We start from the raw sequence: 26,447 nt of genomic DNA on the forward strand, positions 1-26,447 counted from the left end.
TTATTATTTTATCCATATTCTATTTTTCGTTGCACTTGATCTCAGAATATGTTTGCTGTATGTTGGTGTATATATGCTAGTTAGGCTAGTAAACCTGTTAAGCTGGTTTAATGCAATTAGACCCAGTTTGCTTTTGCGGTGTACCTGTGTGAATGTCATCATGTCATTGCTCTGATGCTGTGATCGTTTTGGTTTTCCTGAAATCTGAACATTCCCTACCTTTTTTTGTTTACCTGTTTTATTTTATCTAAGGTCTTAGCACAGATGATAGTGATTGTGAGATGGAGCTCTAGTGAATGACTGTTATTAAATAAAAATAAACATTTGTTATAGTGCATTGTAATATGATTTAAATGCAGAAGAGAAATTACACCATTGTGTTGACACAGAAAAAAATGTTCTTGTTATTAAGATAAATGACTTCTGTTGTGATGTGCTGTGATTTGAGGTGAATAAATAGACATTGTACACATCAGAGAGAGATTTTAAACATAAAGTTTGAATTAGAAGTGATTTGCACAGAAATTTACATACACTACTTTCCTGCAAATATTTACCTAATGTCTGATAATGACAATATGCCTCCCGATGGCATCCAGAACTTACCTTTACCCTCTCCATTCCTTGCCTTAACTTTTCCACTTTTCCATTTCCCTAAACAGGATCAAAAATCAGACTGGCTGAGGAGCAGTCATTAAATGACAGAAAATAGATGAAGTAAAACAGACGTCGAAGAGAAAGAGCATTTCTGATTTCTCAAGTCGTATCCTAGAGTAGTTGAGGTGTTCTCTCCTTTCCATTTGCAGAGCGGGAGACAGCGCATTTATAACACCTCCGGCCATGACTTCCATAACTCTTTCACATAAACTAAAATTAGAGGTTGGATAGAGGTTTGAGATTTTGTTCGGTTAGTAACAAATACTGGACAGTGGTTTCACTCTGTAATATATTGTTGTCAGTCAGAGGAAACTGAGGTCAAGGGAGAGAATGACCGGAGGAAGGTTCTTGAGGCGACATACACATTACAAACCTGAGAACTCACTTCTGATTCAGTGCCCTGATATGACTGTTAGCTGTTCACATCACTTTATGAAAACACATTGAGTTTCAGATTTGCATCAAAACTTTTCTTCTATCTCTTCTTGGAAGTAATTCCCCCCAGAGTTCACATAAAAAGAAATCAACGGTTTATAATAGGTGAACGGAAACAATGTCACACATGTTTGATAATTAAGGCCTCAACTATCTCTGTCAAAGATAGTGCAATCACAATGTGTGTTAATATCAATTGTAGTTTTGAAAAGTTAAAGACTGATCCTTAAGCAATTCAAAATGTTAGAATTTGATATGAGATAAAATCTCACTATGGTTGCACAAATGTAATTGTGATTGCACATATCTCTGTTGGAGTTCATAAATAGTCAAGCACCAAAATAGGACATGAAAATCTGCAGTCAGCATTGCTCTCTTTCATTTTATGAACCGAGCCTAAAAAACCCACTTCTAACGCCTCTGCAAACACAGACAGGTAGATCCAGACACTTTATCTTGTGTCCCAGATCACACTGTACACTGAGAGAAGACACAGTTACAGTATGCATATTAAAGGTGGAAAAAGTGCTGGTGATGATTGAACATTTCCGGGACAGCTGTCTTTAAAGCAGGATATCTTTACATGTGACAATCTTTCATGTTTTTGTTGATTTTACTGCCTTTAACTGTGAATTTGAAAAACAAACAGACAAACAAAACATGTTTGTCATGCCCTATCCCAAGAGTCCTTCGCTATTAAAGAGACACCACTGGAATATTCTGGTTTCATTCTAGTATCTGTGAAAGCATGACACATGTCTGCAAACAGCGGCATGACATTTCAGAATGTAGATTCACCAACAAGCAAACCAAAAGGGATAAAACAATCTAAAAATACACACGATCTTTTCAAATTCTGTAGTTAAACATCTAATGAGATCTATAAGCCATACGACCACATTTGTTTGATGGGAAGTTCCAAATGACTGTTGAAGGTGGCTGTTGAAGTCTGGGAGGAAAATGGACAACTGAGCCTTTTGGGGATCTTATGCTTCCAAACTTCTCACTTTTGTCTTCTTTGAAAATACAAAATAAAACGTATACATTCTGACCCAACTAAGATCTGATTTGTATTTTCCACTGTTAGGACACACCACATGAATGTGGATGAAAGCTCTTGCTCCTCATGCTCCTCGTCTGCATAAAAATCAAATACACCGTCACAACTTGCATTTCTCTCTGTTTCACAGCCAAAACATGCACCGTTAAAAAAAAGTGATTTTGGAGTGTGAACAGGCTGGTTGTGACGGTTTTATTACAGGCAGCCTATGTTCATTACAGGCACGAATGTTCATCCTGACCCTCATCGATATTCACAAACATCCCCATGCATATAAATACATGTTCACAGACATGTGGATAAGAGAAGAATGAAACGCTGCACAAGATGCATCAACAGGAAAGCCGAAAAGGTCACACGAAGTCCGACATCAGAGCAAACTCAGTTTTATACAGAAGTGCGCCAAGATAGAAGCTACTCAACATAAGAGTTGTGTGAGATACAAGCCGTCACACTGTCCATATTTTTGTATGACATACGAACAAAGTCTGAGATACGATCTGTGCTCCGGGACACCACTGCTAGTTTGGCGGATGGATACAAGATCAGTTCAGACCGGATCTCATTCAGTTTAGCAGAGTAAAGACGTTGTGCAGATGAGCTCATTACTTTGACTTTGTACGGTTTCTTTTCATACTTTATCATTGTAACTTATATATAATTAATTATGCACAGACAAAGTATGCATGTCTGTTGGTTGATAAAAATGTTGTTTTTTTCCCCATAATTTAGATGGTCTGGGGCTTTTATACAATGCTGGAACAAATTAAAATGATTTTAGTTATTTTGAATGGGGGAATGTTTCACTTAGAGCTCAGTCACAGAAAACACTAAACTCGTATTTTGTGGTGCTACTGTATTTGCTGAGTTATTCGGACATGGCATGTTGAATCTTAATCTATGGGGTGTTTCTGTTATATGTTACTGATTGGTCTCATTAGGCTAAATCTTCTTGCCATGTTGGCGTGATCGGCCCTCATCCTTGGTCCTGAAGCCTAATTAGGTCATCTTCCACATGATGGCCAGCACGGAAAATAGAAATGCTTCATGTCTTTTTAAGTGTGTATTAAATATGAACCTTAAACTGGTCGGAACTTAGGCTCAAAGGGCTTATTGATTGTTTACCGTTTGCTTATTTTTTCATAATTTGAAAAAACAAACAAACCATCAACCGTTTTTTTGACAAATCACATCCTGTCTTTATGTGAAATATGTCCTGTGTCCTATAGTTCAAACCAGATAACCTCATATTTGAGCTGCGTAAAGCCCATAAAGTGTCACTAATGGGCAGAATCTGTGTTTTATGATCACAAAATCTTATGCTGCGTCTTTTAGCCACGGGTTTCTGCTACATTTAGAGAGAAATGTACACAAGATATCTTTCATCCTGCACAATCTCATGCCCCCCCCCCCACACACACATACACACGTTGCTCTTTGAGGTCTCATTAGTTTGGATCTCATGGTTTAATTAATCACTAACAGAGTGCTTAATTCATCCATAATTTCTGAGGAGTGGAGTTGATAAGTGTGGTATTTCCCTCTGGCCCTGTTAAAGTTTTTTGATTTCCGTTTTGACTTTTTTGTGTGTGTGTGTGTTCTTTTTTCAGTCCTACCACTCGCTTTTCTCTCATCTTTAATAATGTCGGCTCATCAAGAGCTCAAAGACAATCAGATGGCAGAGCACCCTTGACTCCCTTTTGGAGGATTCTGATTATGATGGTGGCGGATACTTGAAGTTATTGTTGTGGAATCAAGTGGATCCACTTGTGTTTCGTTGTTGTTGGTTGCTTGTTATTAGAGTCTTTCTTCAGTTTTGATTTCCTAGACTGCAGCCTTTTTTTAGCCTGATATGATGACGCAGAAGAGAGGGAAGATTTTTAAAGACTCATATTGTTTATCCACTTGATGTGCTGCAGTTTTGTTGGTGGTACGAAAGAAGGTCTTTTAGTAATGATAATTCTCTAATATCAAATCAAAGGAAATAAACCCCATAAGTAAATTACTGGTCAAAATTGTGAGTTTCATTCAATTTTATTTTAAGAAAATGTCAAGGATTACACAATAGCGCCGAGTCAACGTGTGTACTTGTCTGTCTGACTTTCCTTTAAAATGAAAATAATTGAATAAAAAAATGTGAATCTCAGTTTGAAGAGAAGGTCCCAGCTCTTTTTCCCAAGAGTCATCTGCCAATCATTTTCTTAAATTCAGTGGTTAAAAAAGAGAGGAGGGAAGCAGACAGGGAAGGAAGAAAAGAAAGGAAGGGAAAAAAGATGAAAGTCTCCCTGCAGAATGACTAAACAGACCTTCAGTGATCTGACAGAGAGGCCCAGAGCTGAATCCCAACCAGACTCTGCTCAGTTAAAGATCCATACTGGGTAGACTGAGGTTTACCACAATATTGATTTTAATCATATCTTAAAGGCTCAAAGATTAAGAAATAAATCTAATATTAAAACTGATTCAGCTGTGTGCACAATGTGGCACAGAGAACAATCATTAATTATAGGTTGTTTTCTAGAAAATAATCAGATTTTCATAGAAATAAAGTAGGTATTGTCACACAGGACTACTTCCCATTGCTGCTATATGGCGGAATCATAGTTGCTTTGTTCAAGAATAGTAAAAAATTTAAAGATCTTAATGAAGATACATTAAGGAGCAACCAAAGAATATTGTTAAGACAAAGTAGAGATGAAGAAGGGATTTGAAAACAGGAAAAGGTCTATATATATTTAGAGACTTTTTAAAAAAAAAAAAATTGAGTTATTAAAGCAAAATTGGAAATTTCTCTGTGGTTACAGGTGTGATGGATGTGGTGTTGCTGCACCATACGGTTATCCACGGCCACATGAGACAGTTGGATCATTGACACAAAGGGAAGGAATGACATTCATGTTGAGCTAATCAAACATTTTCTTTAATATAATATGGTTTCCAAGTCCCAAATGTTGAGTTCAAGTCGAGACTGAAGTCCCCATTTCTGTGCCCTTCAATGAAAACTTCTTGAAGCAGTTTTTCTATAATCTTAGTCATAAATGACTTAAAAATGTTGCAAAACATCTGTATCGTCTTGACTTGGATTGTATTATTGGATCCAACACACGTGGAACAAAAACCTCATCCTATATACCCCTCTAAGATAAAAGACGGTAGTAAAACTATCCCCCACCCCCCCAAACAGGCTGCTGTTCATCCAGTCATAGATGCGCTCATTAACAGAAAAGGATCCTCCATTTATTCAATCTGTCTGCAGAGTCACTAATGAAGGGTGAAGCTCGATGACAGGGGCTTGATTGAAAATTCATTGCTAAGAGCAAAATGTGATCGCACCTACTGTACAAGAGCTTTCAGAGAGCATGAAAATGTGTGATGTGAACGATTAACATATGGGTGGGAGCAGCAATGTGCAGAGTAGTGAAATATTGTTTAAAATAAATACTGAACCAGGATGTTGTTATATTTTTTTATTACAGTCACTAACTTATTCCCTGATAACACGATTTTTACTGTTGCTATTTCTCATTAGGCGAATCCTCTCTCTATTTGCCAGATTGTGGGTAACACTGGGTTGTTGTAGATTCAAATATTTGAAAGCCCATCATCGCAATTTTTTTAAAGAGATATTCTTATGATAAAATAATAATTAGTAACATAATAAAAACAGGAATGAGAAACAATACCAACAGTGTACTTAAAATGTGCAATACATGCAATTAAAAACATTCATAAGAAACATCAGCAAATTATGCAAAAATGTACATAACATACACCATTTCAGGTTGTGAATTCACTGAAGGGAATTCCTGAATGCTACTAGTCCCTCAATGAAAAACATCAACTATTTTAGGAATTGTGTTTATTCTGCTCTGTATACTACATTTCACACACGTGATACAAATTATAATCAATAATATAGCCAGTTTCCCAGCTGAACCCTGATAAATTTATTGATGCAGGTAATTTTCTATCAGGAAAGAAGCATAATTTTAACTATCTTATAACATATTTATATACATATACATATTTAAATGAAAAATATAACAATTCATATACATTTTTCTAGAAAGATTTTTTTTGTATTTCAGTCTTACATTTGTGATGTCTACTAACAACATCAGAAATACTCAGGCATGTTTTGTCTCATGCTTTTTAATATTTGTATTTTTCCTCTTTTTTTCGCTCTGTTTTCTTCTTTTCCCCGCAGGCATCAGGACAGCAAATCCTCTAGCGCTAATTTGTAAGGTAGCCTTATTGTTGCAGCAGGTCGGGATTTGTATCCATAGGGAAAAAGCTGGGGCAGCTCCCTGCACCGGTGTTAGCCTCTTGGTCAAGGTGACAGTGATCCATGTGTCTCTGGAGGGCTTCTACACAGGCTATGTAGAGTTATTATACCATTAAAAATAGCCACAGTTGGAAAAATGGTGAGGCGAAGGGAAAGGAATGGGGGATGGAGTGGCAGTGAGAGTGCAATGTTGCCTCTGCTTCATGATGTCACCTCCTGGGGGACTTCTCAGCTAAAAGATAAGGGGTGATCATTGCCACAGGCTTGTCTTCTTTTCAAAACTTAATGTATATTGAAGACTCCAAAGTATTCACCTAATCTGACAGTTACTTCTGATTGTGAGATGTAACGCTGAAGCCGCCGGCAGATCGATTACACTGGTGTCCTGCTCGCAGCAAAAATGTCACCTTATTAAAAGATGAATGACACTTAATTTATGAGTGAACTGTTTTTGGTTTGAACAGAGAACAAGATGTCAAAAATCTGTTTTTGTTTGAAACTGTAAAGATTCAATCAAGTCAATCAAGTTAAATCAAGTTTTGAATCAATCAATTTTTATTTATATAGCACTTAATCATGGCAACAGACATTTCAAAGATTCACATCTATCAGTATTTGCTGTAATGCTTTAGGCACACAGACACGTCCAGACGGCACTCACACAGAAGAATTTAAAAATTAAAAAATTTCCAAGTTACTTGTTAATTAAAAATGACGCAGTCTTCCTTTTCTGGTTCAAAGATAAAAAGTTTTTATTTGAAATTATACTCTTTCTCTCTTAATTTTAAATACAGTAACTACCACTGGCTGTTCTTTAAATATTCATCACAGATAATTCATTATTGTTGGCTGTGGATTTACTCTATTAAGATCTTCATGTAAAGCAATGATTCCAACGAAAAACAAAACACTTTCACATTCATTGATGGGTGAAAAGATCACAGGAGCTTTAAAAGTTTGGGAAAATCTAAACATATTAAAATTATAATGTAGCCTATTAATAAGCTATAACAATTTAAGAATACATGCTGCTATTAACAGCATATGGAAAGTAGTCAGAAAGCACAAAGAGAATTATTACAAGGACTAAATGGTCAAAATCCTGAACTAAAAGAATTTTTAACAGGAAAAATACAGAACTCATGTAATATAGCTCAAACTGCACAAAAAAGAAAACACAGTCACTACATTTCAATCGAGATTTTTGATGTAAGATGAATCTTTCCATTTAGAATGCTGATGTTTGCATTTTAAGTTATAATGGAGAAAATGCCATCTTGTTTGGATGATCCATCTGGATTAGAGGATTATTCAAATTGATTCCAGGGAGATAGAGATATTGACTATTAGGCAAGATAGAATGTCTTTTAACGAGACAGACAGACAGAGAGAGAGAGAGAGACAGTCAGAGAGAGAGAGACAGTCAGAGAGAGCGAGAGAGAGAGATGCACTGTGAAGTCAATGCATCAATTCAGGTCAGGTGACGTTCAGCTCTACCTCCCATCTCAACTGTATTGTTTTCCAGGTTCTTTCAGTCTTATCAGCATCAGTAGCGATGAAATGAAGTGACTTCATCTGAATACTAACTGCAGACACACACATTTTCAAGTGGGTGAGCCGAGACTCATTCAGTCTCTGCCTCTACAGTCAGTAGTAGTAAAAATAAAAATTCAGTTTATTTTCCACGACTAATTTTTATGTAAGTGATTTTTTAAACTACAACAGATTTAATTCAGTTCCATTCAAATGCGTATATTTCTTTGTTTGCAGCACTTCTTTTTTAATACAGGTGTTAAAAGAATCTAAATTCTGATCTGTTGCTTCATAATTTTGCTATATTTGTGTCCAATTATTGTATTTTCAAAGGCTCTCACCGCTCCACACAAACAAGTCATTTAAATGTAAATAAATCTTTAACATTTTAATTGTCAGGGACTACACTATATGTGCTCCAGGAATTAATTTTGTGCCACCAGACTCAATTAAACTTTCCAACATTTTTTTTTCTTGAAGTAAACTAAGCTTGTGTTAATAGGAATGTACTGGATTGTTCATGTTCTGCTTAAATGATATCTTAGAGGTAACTGAGTCAGAATTCTTTACTGCCAAGTTAACTGCTTGTGTTAAAGCTCTACTTACATCCATCAAACAACTCTAAACATCTCTTGCTGTCAGAAACATACCATTTTAAGAAGGGAATCTTGTCTACCAAACCAATGGCACCCTGTGGGGCTTGCCCTGCCATATAAAAGACAATGGAGTATACAATTGTTTTTTATGTCCTCTGAATGTGCAGAAGGCTGCCTGCAGAAGGCTTTCTGTACTATTGCTGCATTTAAGACTTATGAATCTTCTAAACATCTGCATGTGATCTCCCCTGAGCTGATTGGACAGTCCTCAATGTAGCAATTCATGAGGTTGAATTGTGCAGGGTTGAGATCACCAGTGGATTTCTCCCTTTGGTGCCACAAAACAGAAATTGATCCATTGAACACTTTCAAAAGTTGGTCTACCTTCTATTTCATTCTGCAGCAGTGCCTCAACAGTGAAGCGTCATTGTTTAGTCACTTTCCAGATTTATTACCCCAAATTTTTTAGCAGGATCTTAAAAAGATCAGGAGGAATTTCAAAGATCCTGAAGCACCAATATACTCAGGAAAAATGTGAGATAAGATGATTCACAAAGTTTTGTGTAATTTATGCATAAAATATTGAAAACCATTGCAGTAAAATTTGGCCCAATGCATGGTGAGTGTAGAAGGCCTAACAATCATACACATTGTAATATAATATCACTGTAGCCTGTCATGCTGTCTCATTTAAAAATGAGGATCAGTGTTTATAATCTATAATGATAAGCTTATGTGTGTTTGCTTAATTCCTTAATTACAGTTTAATCTTTAACCCGTACTCCACGATCATTTAATGATGTATAATCATGTGATTTGATTTGAACCAAAGGTTACCAAGTATCTTTTGATATGCGTGTGTGTGTGTGTGTGTGTGTGTGTGTGTGTGTGTGTGTGTGTGTGTGTGTGTGTGTGTGTGCGTGCATGCGTGAATTCCGTTCCCCCTCACCTTGTCGACCACAGTTGGGGACTGTCGACCTCCGGCTAACCCCGAGCCATTTGAAAATATGATTGTAATCCTTGTGAGGATTTGGCCTGGGTGTCTATTACCACTGTAATCTGTCACACTGGCATCCAATATTCATTCCACGTCCAGGTTAAGCCCCTCTTTCTGTCTGCATTCCCCCATCACCATAGGAGAGATACAAGGGGAGGGGGCTAGAGGGAGGGGGAGGGAGAGGGAGAGGAAGAGAGAGAGAGAGAGAGAGAGAGAGAGAGAGAGAGAGAGAGAGAGAGAGAGAGTTCTAAATTGAGAGAGCACTGCTTCAATCAAGCCTGTGGGACGGGGATGAAGAAATCTATCGTGGAACACAAGGTCTCATTAATGCAGCAGGGATAGCTTTAACCCCCACCCCTTGTCCTACACACATGCGTGCATACACGTACGCACAAACGCACGCACGCACGCACACACACACACACACACACACACACACACACACACACACACACACACACACACACACACACACACACACCTTGCTGAGCAGAGAGAGGTAAAAACACAGAGGAGAATTGGATAGGTGTTAGACAGGAGATAATGTGTTTCCGAGGAAACGGTGGGAGGAAATCTGGACTGCAGTAAAACTGGTCACACACGTGGTGAAAGTTTTTAGGGAAAAATAAAGTCTTTGTAGCAAAGGCAATTTAGCAGCATCTGTATGCTGGTATTGTTTTTCTGAGGCTTCTTTTAGTGGAACACTTGTTACTCGAGCGCACTCTTCCTGTTTTGCGTCAAGAATCATTATCCATTTTTGAGAACATCTCCTTTAAATTAATGTCATAATGACTAACGGACAGCATGAAGTCTTTTATCTTAATGTGTTTTTAAACCCTTTGCCAATAAAGATTACTCTCCTAATAGAATTCATTGTTTAAAGCCAGCACTTGAAGATGCACGGGAAGGATAAGACTTGGAGAGTGGCTCAGATTTATTTCTTATAAAATGTGATGTTCCTAAACAAACGTATAAAGTGTGAGGAAGCCATTCTCATTAGCCTCACCTGTGCTCTCATATTGATATGCATTTAGTCTACAAATCAATCTCCATCTATCTCCGTCTCTCGGGTGTCACAAACAGTGAAGACAAGGTTTTAAGTGTTGTTTGGCCTGTCTGTGTGCTGCGTTATAGCTGGACGGAAAAAAAAATTGTTAGCATATCAGCAATCCTTTATTAATATTTATTTGGACTTTGACATAGTTCTTAAGTGAATAAAGCTGAGATAAACGTCATTCATGCTGTATATAACTGTATTAATGCCGGTATGATAAACTTGTACTCCGTGCAAGATTTGATTTGTATCTGTAAAGCTGGAAAGAGATTGCTATTTTAGAAGTTATATAGAACAAATTAACATTTCTCTTTGCCGTGTGATTTCATACAAAAAAAATTCAGATTTTCAGGAAAATGTTGTGGGGGATAAATTACGGTCCAGAGAAGGTATCATTACATTTTGTTGTGGATCCAGGTTTTATATATATATATATATATATATATATATATATATATATATATATATATATATATATATATATATATATATATATATATATATATATATATACTTGTTTCTTAAATATAGCAAACTAAGATGCTTTATTTGCACACATTGTTTAGTTTCTCCAGGAATATTTCCTGAAAACATTTTCACACATATTACACTTTTATATTTGCATACCCTGCATGGATGTCAAGCCTTTTAAGAATTATGTTGTGACTTGAAAATGTTTGAATTGAATATTTTTACGGATTTATTTATCCCAAATTGCAAATACTGATTACTTCTGGATCCCAAGGAGAGGGACATTGGTAGGAAGAGTTGGAGGGACAGTAAAATATGTCACACACACACTGATTTGTTTGATTGGTGGGAGCCCATCTGTCTAGATGGCTTGACAGCAGTGAGTAAATTTATATTCCCACAAGTCCCATCCGCCTTTAACGACTATGTTCATGTAGCTGGGCCACTGATGTCAGCCACCACAGTCATGTCTTATTTTAGAAATATACACAGTGAAACCTTGTACTTCCCTTTTGTACTTGCAGACATATCTGTTTGACTTTGACATGTATAACTTACTTTTTGGTACAGTTGATGAGAACACATACTGTATATAAACAGTTAAAACAGCTTTGCAATGAGAAAATGTGATTGATAGGGGGTACGTCACTTGGGGGATGAATCACTTCAGAATTGAATGTTTACCAGGGATGTAGAGTAGCTGCTCAAATTCAAACGAAGAAATATATCACACATATGTGAGAATATGAGAATTTTCTCCCTGGGATGGTTTTGATTTGAACTGTCGACAGACTTGATCATTCCTTGTTAAACTGGGACAGTTACAGAGCGACAAAAAAAATATAAAATTCTCAGAATTGAAAGATGTAGTAAAAAATGCTTTGATTTTAAAATGTTTGAGTCCAGTCACTTCAGAAATAAGATATGAAACACATCCAAAAAAGCCTCACTTGGAATAAGAATAAAAAGCATTTCTTTGTGAGTTAAAGAGTCTAAATTACTCTGGACTGTTTTGTGAAGCTGAATTAGTCTAATTCATTATTCTGTATGTTACTGCTGCGCTGATTTTAGTTCCTCTAGTCATTTGGTAAAATTACCCTGAACAGTTTGACAATAATGGGGAAAACACCAAATGAATTTAGAGCAGCTTCCTGACAATTTGTGAAATCTGCCCACACGTTGCGAGATATCAACACCCACTCACTCACACACACACACGCACGCACGCACGCACGCACGCACACACACACACACACACACACACACACACAGGCTCTCTCTTTCTCCAACTATCTCACCACATTGCAATCCCAATAACGGGATTAAGCCCCTGTGTTTTGGGTGGGTCGACGGCATCTCTATTAGCGCCAATTTACTGTGATTTACCCGCTCCAGCAAACTTGAGTGATGGTTTTGTAATCTGTGGTAGCTGTCCCCCATCCTGGCCACTTATCATTTCACTAAGATTAATAGAAACAGCTCATGCAATTATAAAAATGCTGCAGCTCCTAGCCCTGTCAATTATTTTAATGTGCGTCAAACAATTAATGGGCTAACAGAGAACTCTGTCGGATCTACAGTAGAACACAGAAACCTGCCATTGATTTTGTTAAGGCCATGCACTCAGCATTTTATCTCCTTTCTCGACTCTGGGATGACCAGTGAGGTTATTGATCTTCATAAAGGCAGTATTTTGTCATTAGTCGATAAGCAGAGGAGACAGTAATGAAAGGTTTTTAACCTGTGTGTTCGGGGAGCGCTGGACAACTAGCCCAGGTTGCCAGGTGCTAAACGCAGCAGATTTTCAGCTGCTCAGCCACAAGAATCGATACGGATACATCTCTGTCTGATTACAGAGATGTTCTGGTGAGGACTGCAGTTTGTGTAACAGTGTGTGTTACAGTAATAGCTGACCACTGGAGCTGCCTGATTTAATCACATTGAAATAAAAACCTTTATTTCTCACATAATTGCTCACAGTTTTGGCATTTGGCAGTGTATTTAAATTTTATTGGATTATGACTGCTAAGTCTCTCAAGTGCTTCACAGTTGCTCTTGAGTATATAAATTGTATGGTATTTCAAAGTTCCACCAATTCTTTAGTAATTTATATTTATAATGTTCTATTCACCAGATCCACACCTGCGCTCCACTGTCACTGAACATCAGTTTTAGAATCCCCCTCAATGATTCCCAACAAATTACAGCGACATGTAGCCATCCTGCATGCCAAGTGGGCTTTTAGAGACTGTCCACAGCCCCTAAGCAGGCATAACTGTCGCACTGGAGTTATTACGCATCTGTCTATGGATCCTCGGTGCACCAGATGCTGCACTTAATGGCACACCTAACCTCCCATCATGAAATGTTACACTAAAGTCCAAGTGGAAATTCCCACTGCCAGCCTGTCCTCTTCCTCCTTTCTCCTTCCAGTCACCACTGTCCAGCGCTGGGAGAAGTCTGAAGGGGATCGTCCAGACAGGATAGTAATGGGATCTTCCGAAAGTCAAAAGGACTGACGGAGCCCTGTTTAATTGTCCCCTTGCCTTGGAGGACGACGAAAAGCTTGCAAAGCTTATTAGCCGAATGTAGCTATTTCTCCTTCTAACTTACTCAATCTCTGCCTCAGTGCTTCATTAGACTGTCTTACATCAGAGGTCTGCTCCTCTCTACGTTTCCTCAACACACACACGCGCACACACACACACGCACACACACACACACGCATGCACACACACACACACACGCACACACACGGAGGAACTGGCGCACACACAGGGTGACATCTCCCACCTAATCAAGTAGTGGATTATCTTGTTCTGATAAATTGGAGCTTGTAGCACTTGAAAGGTCCTCGTGGAGGAGAGCCTCCTCCCCCCTGACAGCTAGATAGAACCCCCAGGGAACAAGGAGAGAACATCGCCTGGTAATGATTTGTGGTAAATCGGACAAATGTTTTTGGAAAATCCTCTTTCAAGTAAGAGGTGTGATGAATTTAAAGCTCGTCAAGAAACTCTGAAAGTCACAAGCCACATTTGACAGGGGAATTAAAGTTACATAAATATCCCTTTATGAAATATTTAAACAAATGAATTAAAAGTAGTTTTGCAAACTCCTTAGTGTATTCACTGTAAATAAGTCAAAGTGAAAAGAAAAAAAAAGAGACCTTCGTTCCTATTATTCTCATCATGTAAATTAGCTCTAAAGCTATTTCCTAATCAGTCTACGAAGAAAACATTTCCATGACACATTAGAATCTATTACTGGAATTCCAATGATGACAGCAGGAGAAAACCGTCATAAGCATCAGGAGCTAGAAGGAAATGACATTATATGTCATGAAAACAGAGGGGGAAGTGTGTTGTTACTTAAGAGATAAATGTGTAGCATAACACTGCACGGCTTCAGGTATCCACATGACTGTACATTCTGTGTGTGTGTGTACACGTCTAGTCATACTGTGCTACATTAGACATATAACAAGATGCCCCTTTCACAATCAAAAAGCTGTCAAAATGACTATTTGTTCTTGAACGCCTTATGTTGCAAACATGCAAAACATCACTGCTGTGCCACCCATTTTTGTTTTAGCAAAACTGCAGCTACGTTGTTGGTGTACAAATTGTATATAAAAACGGCAAACAAATTTGTACTAATCCTTCCCTCAGGCTAACTGTTTATTATTTTCCCTGCATTTAATTATCTTTTCTGTCTCTCTGTACAGGAGAACCCATACATGTGTAATAATGAATGTGACGCCAGCACAGAGGAACTCGCCCACCCTCCAGAGCTCATGTTTGACATCGAAGGCCGTAACCCCACAACCTTCTGGCAATCGACTTCTTGGAAGAAGTACCCAAAGGCCCTCCTCGTCAACATTACGTTATCTTGGAACAAGACCATCGAGCTAACTGACGACATCGTTCTCACATTTGAGTCAGGCCGCCCTGAACAGATGGTCCTAGAAAAGTCACTGGATTATGGGAGAAGCTGGCAGCCCTATCAGTTCTACGCCACTGACTGCCTGGATGCCTTTACCATGGAGCCCAAAACGGTGCAGGACCTAACTCAGCATACCCTCCTGGACATCATCTGTACAGAGGACTACTCTCGAGGTTATGTGTGGAAGTATGATAAAACAGTGCGCTTTGAGATCAAGGACCGCTTTGCTCTGTTTGCTGGGCCCCGGCTGCATAACATGGCTTCACTTTATGGCCAACTGGACACTACCAAGAACCTGAGGGACTTCTTTACCATCACAGACCTGAGAATCCGGCTGCTCCGGCCTGCTACTGGAGCAACGATGGTGGATGAGAATAACCTTTCCAGATACTTCTATGCTATCTCCGATATCAAAGTCCAGGGCAGGTAAAACCTCACACATATTATGGTGGACTCAAGACATGACCATTGATCACTGCTGGACAGAGTAGATGGCTGTTTTGCATGTTGATTAAATAAAATCCACTTAACTTTTAGGCAAAGACACACACACAACGTGATCTAATTATGACTGTACTGAATGGAAATTTGGTGCTCGTGTTGCAATTTTATTTCAGCATTAGTACAGGTACCCAGTGGGGAAGAAAGTTTTGTTTGCCATCACCATTCGTTCCAATTAGCTCGTGGATCCATAATAATGTGCAGAGTTCACCAGTTGTCAGCATGTCTTAATTAACCAAGCTGCTTACAGCTTGTTAAAGCATTTTGGACACCAAATTCACTCAGCTGTCTATTAGCCCGTGGAAGATGCTAGAGGTAGCATTGCAGCTGTCAGGTCAACGCATGTTGTAATTAGTGTTTGATTTAGAAAATCCATAAAGGGTCATATAACATGAAGATAAGCAGGCATTATACTATTAGCAGAGAGGCTAACAATCCCTCAGTTCCTCACATTACTACAAAAGTCATTTGGGCATAGACAGAACTGATTGTGCTTTACACTGAGTGTTTTTTCTTTTTTTTTTTCAAATTAACAGCTGTGAATGTTGTTTGCAAGGATCGAGGAATGGAAATTTAATTACTCTTGCTTTGATTTTCATATTTGGGTGCCTCAGAGTGCACAAGTGTAGAGTGGCTGAATGTCACAACTATTCAAAGATGTAGGCTTCAGTTTTACAGCTCACTACAGTGGTTACATCAGAGTAAGCCTCAGCCTTGAGGTAGACTGGACAATAAAACTGAAACATGCAGGAGCATCTTGCTCAGTCTCACCACTAACCAATGCGACTGAGTGCAATAATTACAATGATAATTACAATAACTAACCCTCAATTCTTTCTCAGGCTAAACTGGTTACTAAATAGTGGTTCTGTAATGATGCTAGTCGAAATTGCATTTATTAACATTAATCTAGACCTTAAATCATGTAATGAATCCCTAATTTGCTGATTTCCTGAATGTACCACTAAATGGGCGTTCGCTCATGCTATACAATACTCTGATGTATTGTGAATATGCAGGTGTCCCAGAAGTCTAGAAGGTAGGGTAATGAATGCCTGTTTCAGAAATTAAATTTTTGACTTGTCTTGTGATTGAGAAGGTCATTCAGCTAAAATACCTGGAGGGAATTTACCAACACAGAAGACTTGGACGGGGCATCCATTCAACAACTGTTGGAAGGAAGGGGACTGTCATCTGCACAGATTATTTATTCTATCTGACTAATCATGAGCAAACTGGTTCATCCCCGTGGGCCCTTAGATTTGAGCAATGGCTCTGTGCCACCATTGGGTCGCTGTCATTTACCATCCCACTGCTTTTACAGTGGAGCTCGCCTGAGAGATGTCTCCAACTGTTTACCAGAGGTAACACACAGTTCAGCCATAATGAGATACACTCAACACAGAGAGGCTTTGCTCTCTCTTTACCCTCCCAGGGAGAATCACTGTTCAGCCCCTTTCTCCATGCGTCGTATACGACACATAAGCTCCTTAACCCCGGAATACAGTTCTGTGAGACTCGGCGGGAGCAATTTTGCAGGGGCAGCGAGGTTGAGTCTGGCATATTTCACTCTGGTGGACTCAGTTGCCATCCGCCCGGATAAGGGGAGACAGAGAGGGGGTATGGAGAGAAGTACAGTAGAAGAGCTTGCAAGATTTTCTGGCCTTGACACAACAATGTAGGAAACAAAGAAAGGAACCTAAGCTCTTTGCCAAAGTAGGTCAACCTGGAAAAGATAGGGAAAGAAAAGACGCAGCATAACTTTGCAGAAGTAGATTACTGTGGATCTGTAGCATGTCACTGAAGTTGTCACAGGGAAACCAGATATGCCAGGTATGACCATTCTATTATGGTTGATTACATTGGAGGACCGGACGAAAGGCAGTGGGGAGAAAAAAAATCAATGCCAAGAATTTCAAATCAGCCTAGCTTGGTACTAAGAGATAGATTTGAACAATGCATACGGCCCGGTGACTTAAATTAATTTGACACCCTCACTGTTTCATTGTATCAGCATTACTAAATGGGTGTGTAGAGAGTGTGTGTGCAGGGCCTGAATGATTTTCTAATTATCTAATGTATGACTTCGGTGTAATTGCACTCGCTCTCCTTTTACATGCTTTACAGTAACTATAGCCTGCAATTTTGCTACCTGTCTCTAACTCATCGCTTAAACTCCCCTAGTCATCCTCCCTCCTGCCTGTGATCAATACGGTGTAATTAATACTGGAGAGAATTAAGGGTACAACAGGAACCCTTCCTGGCAGTTTTCGTCTTTCTTTGGGGCTCTGTCCCCCTCTCCCTCTATTTATCCTGACAGAGTAAACTCATCTCTAAAGGGCCTGTGGGTCTTTTTTCGAATTACATATAAGACGAGTCCCAGGTCACTTATGTTTTATCAGTCAAGGGCTGACCACTAACTAAACACATCTCATTACTAAACACATAACAAACAGTAAATGTCAACACACAGAATGTGGCTGTGACCACTGTGAAAGCATTAAAATACGAAAATGAATTTATTGGTCTTATGCTTTACATAATGTCCAAGGTCTTCTCAAACTTTTCTTTCCATCAAAAATAATGTAGAACTTATACTGCCTTGTTTCCACCCTCGGGGACATGGGGGAAAGAAAATCTGTTTAACCAATTTACTCTTAAACCTGTGGGAGTTTTGACTGCATATAAGCATGACTTCTGCAGGCATTACCGGAGATAGCCATGAGGGACCTCAAGGATGCTAGTGTTGAGCTCACACCCAAGCATCACACTCTAGTAAAACTCTGGAAATTGAAAATTTTAATTATAATCATTTGGATTTCAAACCAAGGGATGAATGGCTCATATTGTTTTGATATTCTCTCTTGAAATTCTTTGAGGTGTTATTTTTCATATAAAATCAAACATAATAACACAAATGTTGCATTGTGGGTAATGTAATTGCTAGGTTAGGACATTTTTTTGTTTTTGTTTTTGTATTTATTTGAAACTTTCTATGCAATCCTGCAGTCAAATAGCTAGAGTTTCTTAAGTTGCACTCATTTAACAAGTTTATAGCATTTGATTGGTACCTAACGCCCGTGCTGAAGTCATTGTGCACTGTATCTGTGTGCACTTCTAAAAAGATACACACTGAGCAATTGAAGTATAAAAAACTGCTGGTAGATAGATTTTTATTTGTATGTTGGCAAATTCGTTATTCAATACTGCTTCTTGTCTATATGCTAATCTGAGATTATTTTAGCGTTGTAGTTGTCATACCAAAATGACACTAACATCCATCTTCACATTTATAACCCAAATAGGCAAATTATTTTAAACAACTACCAAAAACTTTTCTTTATATGGAATTTATTATAAAGCAAATATAAACAAAGGTAAAAGATTAGATGGGATGTCTCTCCGTCACTGCATTTGTCAATTATTGGTTCTTTCTTATTGTTGTATTTTGAATGTGTGTGCATTACATTCAACCGTTCATCTGCACGACAGCAATCTGGTGACTGATGGCTCTATTGGATCTCTCCTGAGGGAAGAACAACAAGAAGTCAATCTGTTTTTTCCGCTCTCTCTCCAGTGCTTGCCTTGTTCTTAGGCATGTCTGCTGCTGACAGATAATCTATTAGTACTAATTTGGTGTTTCTTTTCTGCCCACTTCTGCTTTTTATCCCCTCAGCCATGAAATACCAGGGGGATATAGTCACCGGCATGTCTGTATGCCCAGCCATCTGTAATAAATTTTTCGTCCTGTTTGGTAACCAATTAATTAGCTTCACCAAACCTGACACATTTATCAACCATATTATGTAATTGTGTCTTTTAAGCTTAAAATTTTATGCTAATTTTATTTCGGGTGGTGTCTGCCATAACATCTTGTTTTGGATGATTCTGAGGATGATTTTAGTATGACTCTAAGTTTTTCTTTAACAATACTCTTGGCTCATCAGTGGGATGGAGTCAGTTCAGATATTTTCGGCATGAATGTCAAAACACCAGCTAAAACAACAGCAATCACAGAATTAAATAACTGCAATGAATAAATCAAAACAGGACGACTTGAAAATATTTTTTGCATGTGATGATGTTGATGTGTACCTTATGTGTTTATTTGAGTGAAAAATAATATTGAGCAAAAGATAACTGTAGCAGGTAGGTCTTTCTCTTCTCACCCCCCCCCCCCCTCTCTGTGAGCTAATATAAACATTTGTTCATCTCTTTACTTTTAAGAATATATGCATTAGTCACTTTGTGAATGAAATCCATCTTTGTGAAGCAGGCCAAATAATTAGTCCAGGTGACTTGTAGCATCTGTTCACATCCGAGCCTCATGTCAATTTTACAGCTGTAATCAAATGACCCACAGCCTTTTATTAGTCCTGCAGAGAGGAGTTGTGTGAGTTATGTGTATCAAACACCAATGAGGTTGTAAGTCAACTGCCTAATGCATGCCTTTGTCATATATAGTGTTGGCTACTTAGATTGATGGTAATAGCCGTGGAGCACCCAGGTATGACTCATCAGGGGGGAAATACAGGACTTGTTCATGTGCTTGAGACTCAAAGGTGGTAAAGTGTTTGTAATGATACACCCAGTTAATTCTGCTCCCATTTATCGGTCCGTCACTTTGCTGTCCATAGAGTCACTTCTTCTATATTCTGTTGCCGCTCACGCTGACATGGTATTGCCACGATCAGACAAACATGTCTGAGATCATTGTGTGCAGTGAAGCATTGCATTGAAATGAGCCTGTTAACAGTGATGGAATATGTGCTGAAGATTTCTGACTTACGATGATAATATCATGAAGAAGAGTTTCTTTACAACAAAGGTACTATATTCTAAATGAGGTATGATCAGTTATGATGAGCAAAATTTAATTAAAATAGACACTAGTAAAGGTTTTGCCTTTATAAAGCTTTTTACTTCCTATCACAGCTGTTGAATCTGAACTGCTATATCTTAATCTTTTAGCCTGTGTTCAATACTATATTGCAGAAATACAGAGGGTTGTTGTTTTTTTTTATTAATGCTGTGATTAGATAACAAAGACATTCTGAGATGAATTTTTTTCCTCTGCCCTAATCTCTCCTTGCTGCTCTTGTTTCATCCTCCTCCTCTTCAAACTGTTTCTTCCATTAATTTCTGCTGGGTTTTGACTCAGCTCAGTTTGAAGCTGTGAGCTTCCTTCCTATACTCGTGGATCCGCTGGGAAAGGAGGCATAGCGTGGTTTATTAACTGTTGACCCCTAGTTTGCAACTCAAATGGTGATGTTCACCTTTGGAGGTTTCGCAGTTACCTCCCAAGATTTTCTGTCTTTGTTTTTAAGAATTCATTCAGTTGGGGTTAATGAGTAATTTATTCCTGGTGAGGACTGAGCATGCCAGTGCCCTATTTTGCATTTGAAAGAGGACTATCTATTGTGTTTTGCGAAGTTTTATTTATCATACTGGACCTCACTTCATGTCTTTACATCTCTTTAGGAGAACTCAATTAACTTGCTGCTACAAACCAAACTACCAAACAGCCTCAGCTCCCTCTGTTCCCTTTCGTTCTATCTTCCTCCATCTATCTACAGCTGCATCGCCTGTCACTCCTGACTTCTGTCCACGCCATTTCCACACCTCTCTCCCTTTGATCCTCTTTCCCGGGTTTGTCTCTAGCTTACGCCCTCCTCACTGAAATCTGCCAGCTGAGGAGCTCAAAAGAAATATTTATCAGTTCGGGCGAACCCACCCTGTTAGTATGCTGCCGAGGTGTCTGCTTGATAAAGCTTTGAAGGATGCATAAGCAAGGACTTTAGGATGACAGAGTCACTGAAAGTTTTTTGAGACCAACTTCTAGTTGCAATAAAGTCAGGAGAAAACTGGAAAAGAGAAATCATGAGATAAATCATATTACAATGTATTTGTTGTATTTGTTATTGCAGAATTTGAACCAGTCTCAACATGAAACCACATGAAAATTTCTTATTGCGGCTCTTTCTTATTCTTTGTTGTAAAAGATTGTTAATCCAAATAATGGAAACAATAATGTGGAATTTTTAGCCAGTTCTGTGTTGGCTGTTTACCAGCTGGAATCATTTATGCAAACCCGTTCGGGCCAGTTGGGTGTGTTTCTATCTGTGTGAATACAAGTATATACGCACTTGGGTCACCTATACAATTAACTGCGTGTTCCTCACTGAAAAATCTTCTTGGAGTAATGCATATGTGAACTGTGAATTTAAAATAAAAAGAATATGAGGAGATCAAAAAACGTAGTGGGTGGAAGCCCAAATATGAAATGCATCGCTCCGGCAGCAGCAGATCGTAGCGCGTCATATCTAGAGGCCACAGCTGCTTATGCACAGTCATCTGCATATAGCTGGAGGCAACGTCGGCCCACCCTCACCACGCCTGTGTCCTTTATGGCTAAAGGACACTTTCCCTGATGGTGGGACAAAAATATTCTGCATTTTTTTCCTGTCAATCTATCTGTGGTTCAGATGCTTAATAAGGTCTCATCAAGGAGAGGAGGTACATTTTTAGACATGCCAGCAGCATGTTTCTGCAGATCTTAGTCTATCAGCCTATGGTCACTTTTAAATTGATTGTCACATTATTCACGGGTGGGGGATCACATTTCTTCCTTTAAGCTAAAACTCTAAAAAAAAAAACATGTTTTGGATGGGATAGTATTCTCAACTGTTTTACCTTAGTTTTACATCTATTACCATTAGGACAACTTTCTTTTTTTCCCCATCAACTTAAGATTATTATTATGTATCTGCAAAACTCGTAACACTTACGTCTGTTGTAGCTGGACTTTCTTTTTTGCATTAATACCAGACACCTTTTTGTAACGCGGAAAAGGTAAAGGAAAGTTGTCAGTGTACACATTGTAATAACATATATGTGCAAACATTAGCAATATAACATTGTCATTTAAGGATTTTAGCATGCCAATGATTCCTTGAGCTACATACAAGGCACAACCTCAGAGATGTGCAAGCTTGACTTTACTCCGCAGTTTAGATTTCAAACCTTGCATACTAAAGATGAACATGTAATATATTATTTCCATTCATAAGACTCATAAAAAATCAGGGTAAATTATTGTGCAGATATATTACAGCAGAATTATCCATTAAAAATCAACATTAATTTTATATTGCCTCCAAAAAATGTAGTACTTGTTGACAAAATACTATTTTTTTTAATAAACATTATCATTCTGGCGCTGTTGGTTTTGTTTTCCAGTCATTTTGTCTTTGCTGTTCAGCTGTTTAACCCCCACAGGGTTACATCAAAGGGTCCCTGTGATCAGTGTAATTCAAAGAGAAAAACGTAATTTCAAGAAGCTTCTCTTTATATTTCTTACATGCTTGTTTAATTTTAAAATGGAATGTCACTATGGAGTTCACTTTTTTTTTTGTAAAATATGCAATGGAAATGAAGCTTCAGAGGTGAATCTTACATAACCTGAAGCATAAGCAGCTGATAATGAAGGTAACCTTGGCAGAAAATAAGCGTCTCATTTTCTTCAGCAACATGGCCTGTGTCACAGAAGGTGTGTTGTTTAAATGAATGCTATCATGTCAGTCACATGCAGACCAGAACATTGAGCACAGAAAAGGCTCAGAATATGATTTACAGTGTGTGTGTTGATGTAATTATGAGAAAAACAAGTCGATTTGTGCAACTTAATTCTCAATGTTGAGTGTCATGAGTGAGAAGCACACCTGATTTGTCTCCTATGTGAATATGAGACGGAATATATAAATCTCACACTATCTCCATGTACAAATAATCTTTCTTCAAGCACAGATTCTTCTTTTAAAACCCCCTCTTCCTCCCTCTCCGGCTACTGTTCTCACATACAAATGGTCGGATGAAAGAAGGACAGATTTTGATTGGTTAATATCTGTTTGCTGAATTTCCCCTTTCCAGAGACAATCCAGCTTAGACCTATTGTACTGTATTGTCATGAGACCCATGATATTTGTATTTTTAATATTCATGAGACAAACTGCAGTGTTTGCTTTTAGGTGTTTGTTGTGTGAGACATGCTACAGCTGAGGCAGCATCTACGGCCGGCTAACAATGAAGGTTTAGATGGTTTTGGCGTGTGTCTGGTTGTTTGTTGTTGATTGTGCAAAAAACATCTTTTGTGGAGGTCACAGGTCTCAAGTGAACCATTACATTTTGATGTATGGAGCTCTGCATTAAGAGGAGAATCCAGTAATTTTTCCTTCCCCACAAATTTTAATGTTACAGCACTGGTCATGTTTCAAATTGACCTAATCCTGAATTTTACACAGTGGTGGGGCATGGGGTGGGCAAGCTGAAAGCACACAATTGTGTGGTGGATCTATTTGCTCTTGTGAGTGCTCTTCTGGTTCTACTTACCTCCAGCTCCTCTGAGGTCATGTGATTATCCTTGTTTTCTTTGTGTACAAGATATCTAAAGGATATCATATAAACGAATTTCATCAAATTTTACAGATAGATGAATCGAGGTCTTTGGAAGACTACATTCAATTTAGATACAGGTTCTGATCCAGATACAGATCCTGTTGATTAATTGATTCTGTTGGCGCTGCAGGACAGGGAGTATTTCTCAATTAAGAAAATTATGAATATTGATGGACTAATGCTTTTTAACACATGTGCAGTAATTCTGTTTGGATCTGAATCTTTCCCACTGTTGTGTTTCACCAGTTTATTTTCATTGTACATTTGTCATTTTGTTTGATGTTTTATCTGACTTTATGATTTTTTGTCTGTGTTGCAAAAAATACATAAATAACAAAACAGCAAAATATGCCAGTGCATGTAGGAGAATTGGAAATTACATTCTCTTTATTCAAGTTTCAAATTTATTTATTTTTATATAGCCCAGATTCGCAGAAAATGTCTCACAAGGCTTTACAATATGCGCATGGACGATATCCCTCATTATTTTTTAAAATGCATCTGGATGGATATCAATAATGATTCTGGAATATTTTCAAAAAAATTAAATCACTATTCCCATACACAATAGTGATTCCAAATTCTGTGAAGGGTAATGTTTTTACATGTCTTACTTGAAATCAATTCAATCAAAATTTTACTATGACAGAGGAGATATGACAAATTATTGCACATTTAATCCTACACATTGTTATATTAGTATTCAAATCTACAAAGTTATCTTCATAGCATTGTGGCATTAATGAAACTTTTATAATGGATAATTATTCAGTAAACAACAAAAACAAGGAATAAATACAAATATAGTATTGTATTACTTTTATATTAAAATAATACTTCTAATGATTATTATTATAGTCTGTATTATTATTATTATTATTATTATTATTATTATTATTATTATTATTATTATTATTATTATTATTATTATTATTGTTGTTGTTGTTGTTAATATTATTAATAATAATAAAAATTAGAATATAATGAATATTTGTATTGCTAATCATTTGGTGCTTTCCAGCCTGCATAATTTTTGCTAAATGTTTTTTTTTTTCTTTTTAAATTACTTTCCCCACTCTTTTCATAATGATTGGAAAGTGTAGATGGTGAAGAACAGCTCAGGTGTGTGATAAAAATCCAACACACTGAAAGAAATCACAAGAGTGATAATCCAACATGTCACTGACATTGACCTCACAGAGAGCGTACGAGCCAAACCCTTACTTTTTTATCACAAGCAAGAGAAATCGACTGAGTCCAGAGATATGAACAGCAAAGCTACAAGTGACATGAAGATTTTATCAGCAGAGAAGAGGACAGGAGGAATGTTGCCTCCCCAGAATCTCCTCCCTGTTCTCAGGCATGAGGCGACATTAATTTCTCACTTCAGAAGCTCAAGTTTACACTTCAGCGTGATGCACAGACTTTCTCATTGGATCATACATTGCTGATGATGCTTATATTCTGTCCATTGATTTCTTTCTAAACAGGTTTACTATTGTTAGCAGCCAGCAAAGAGATCAAATTGAATTTTTGTCTTGGACTGAAAGACTTTACTGCTGATGGGGCCCTTATTATGAGAGAACTAGTCCTCCACAGGTGTAGGTGGTGGCAGTGTAAACAGTGGTTTCATATCTAAGTCCAGTGTGTGTGTGTGTGTGTGTGTGTGTGTGTGTGTGTGTGAGAGCGTGTGTGTATGTGTGTGAATATCCTCCAGGCAATGTATTTCCCATATCCTATATCTATCCCCCTTTATTCCATAAATCCGAATGTAGTTTGGAGAGAATTCAATCTATAATCCCCCCCCCCTCCCAGAAACAAACACACACACACACACACACACACACACACACACACACACACACACACACACACACACACACACACACACACACACACACACACACACACTTTTTATTGCAGTCATATTAATACTCCTGTAAAAAACATATGATCGATTTCTGGCTGTTTACCATGAATTTACATAAAATCCTTAAGTCTCAAAAGGAACTAACTATTTTCTAATCTCATTTGGCCTTTTTCATGTTCGGGTCTGGTTTGTCAATTGCCTTCTATTCTGACAAAAAAATGGTCTCGGGTGCAGAAGGCGTGATTTCAAAGACATTTATCATTTCCTCACTTTCAACAGGGCACATTCAACATTCATGCAGTGACCTATTTTATTAATGGACAGGACGTTTTTGGCAAATCACCCCTCCCCCGTAGTCTTTGTCGACTATAGCGCTCTCGTGGCAGGCCCTCCTGTCATTTCTTCATGACTAATCTCCTCATTGACCTCTCCTTCACTTGAAGCCCCCACCAGCACACTGATGATTCTTTCAGCCGTTCAGATGGAGGGACACGATCGCAACACGATGTGTAGTCTCCACCCTAAATAAATACATCTACTTAAAACAAGTTTAAATATGTCCCAGCATTGTTTTTAATTATTTTGAGCTTGA

The 26,447-nt window shown here is 38.0% G+C and overlaps 1 protein-coding gene across 13 annotated transcripts in view; it reads left to right on the forward strand.

Annotated features, from left to right (window-relative positions):
• The window catches only part of ntng1a (netrin g1a), a 100,544-nt gene that overhangs the window by 35,012 nt on the left and 39,085 nt on the right, over nt 1–26,447 (forward strand). For all 13 annotated transcript variants that reach the window (XM_068304422.1, XM_068304419.1, XM_068304424.1 and 10 more), the window contains exon 3: nt 14,813–15,456. In XM_068304422.1, the coding sequence (XP_068160523.1) occupies nt 14,813–15,456 (644 nt within the window). The remainder of the gene's footprint in view (nt 1–14,812; nt 15,457–26,447) is intronic.

Source organism: Antennarius striatus, chromosome 20, assembly GCF_040054535.1.
Source record: "Antennarius striatus isolate MH-2024 chromosome 20, ASM4005453v1, whole genome shotgun sequence".
NCBI classification, from domain to species: domain Eukaryota; kingdom Metazoa; phylum Chordata; class Actinopteri; order Lophiiformes; family Antennariidae; genus Antennarius; species Antennarius striatus.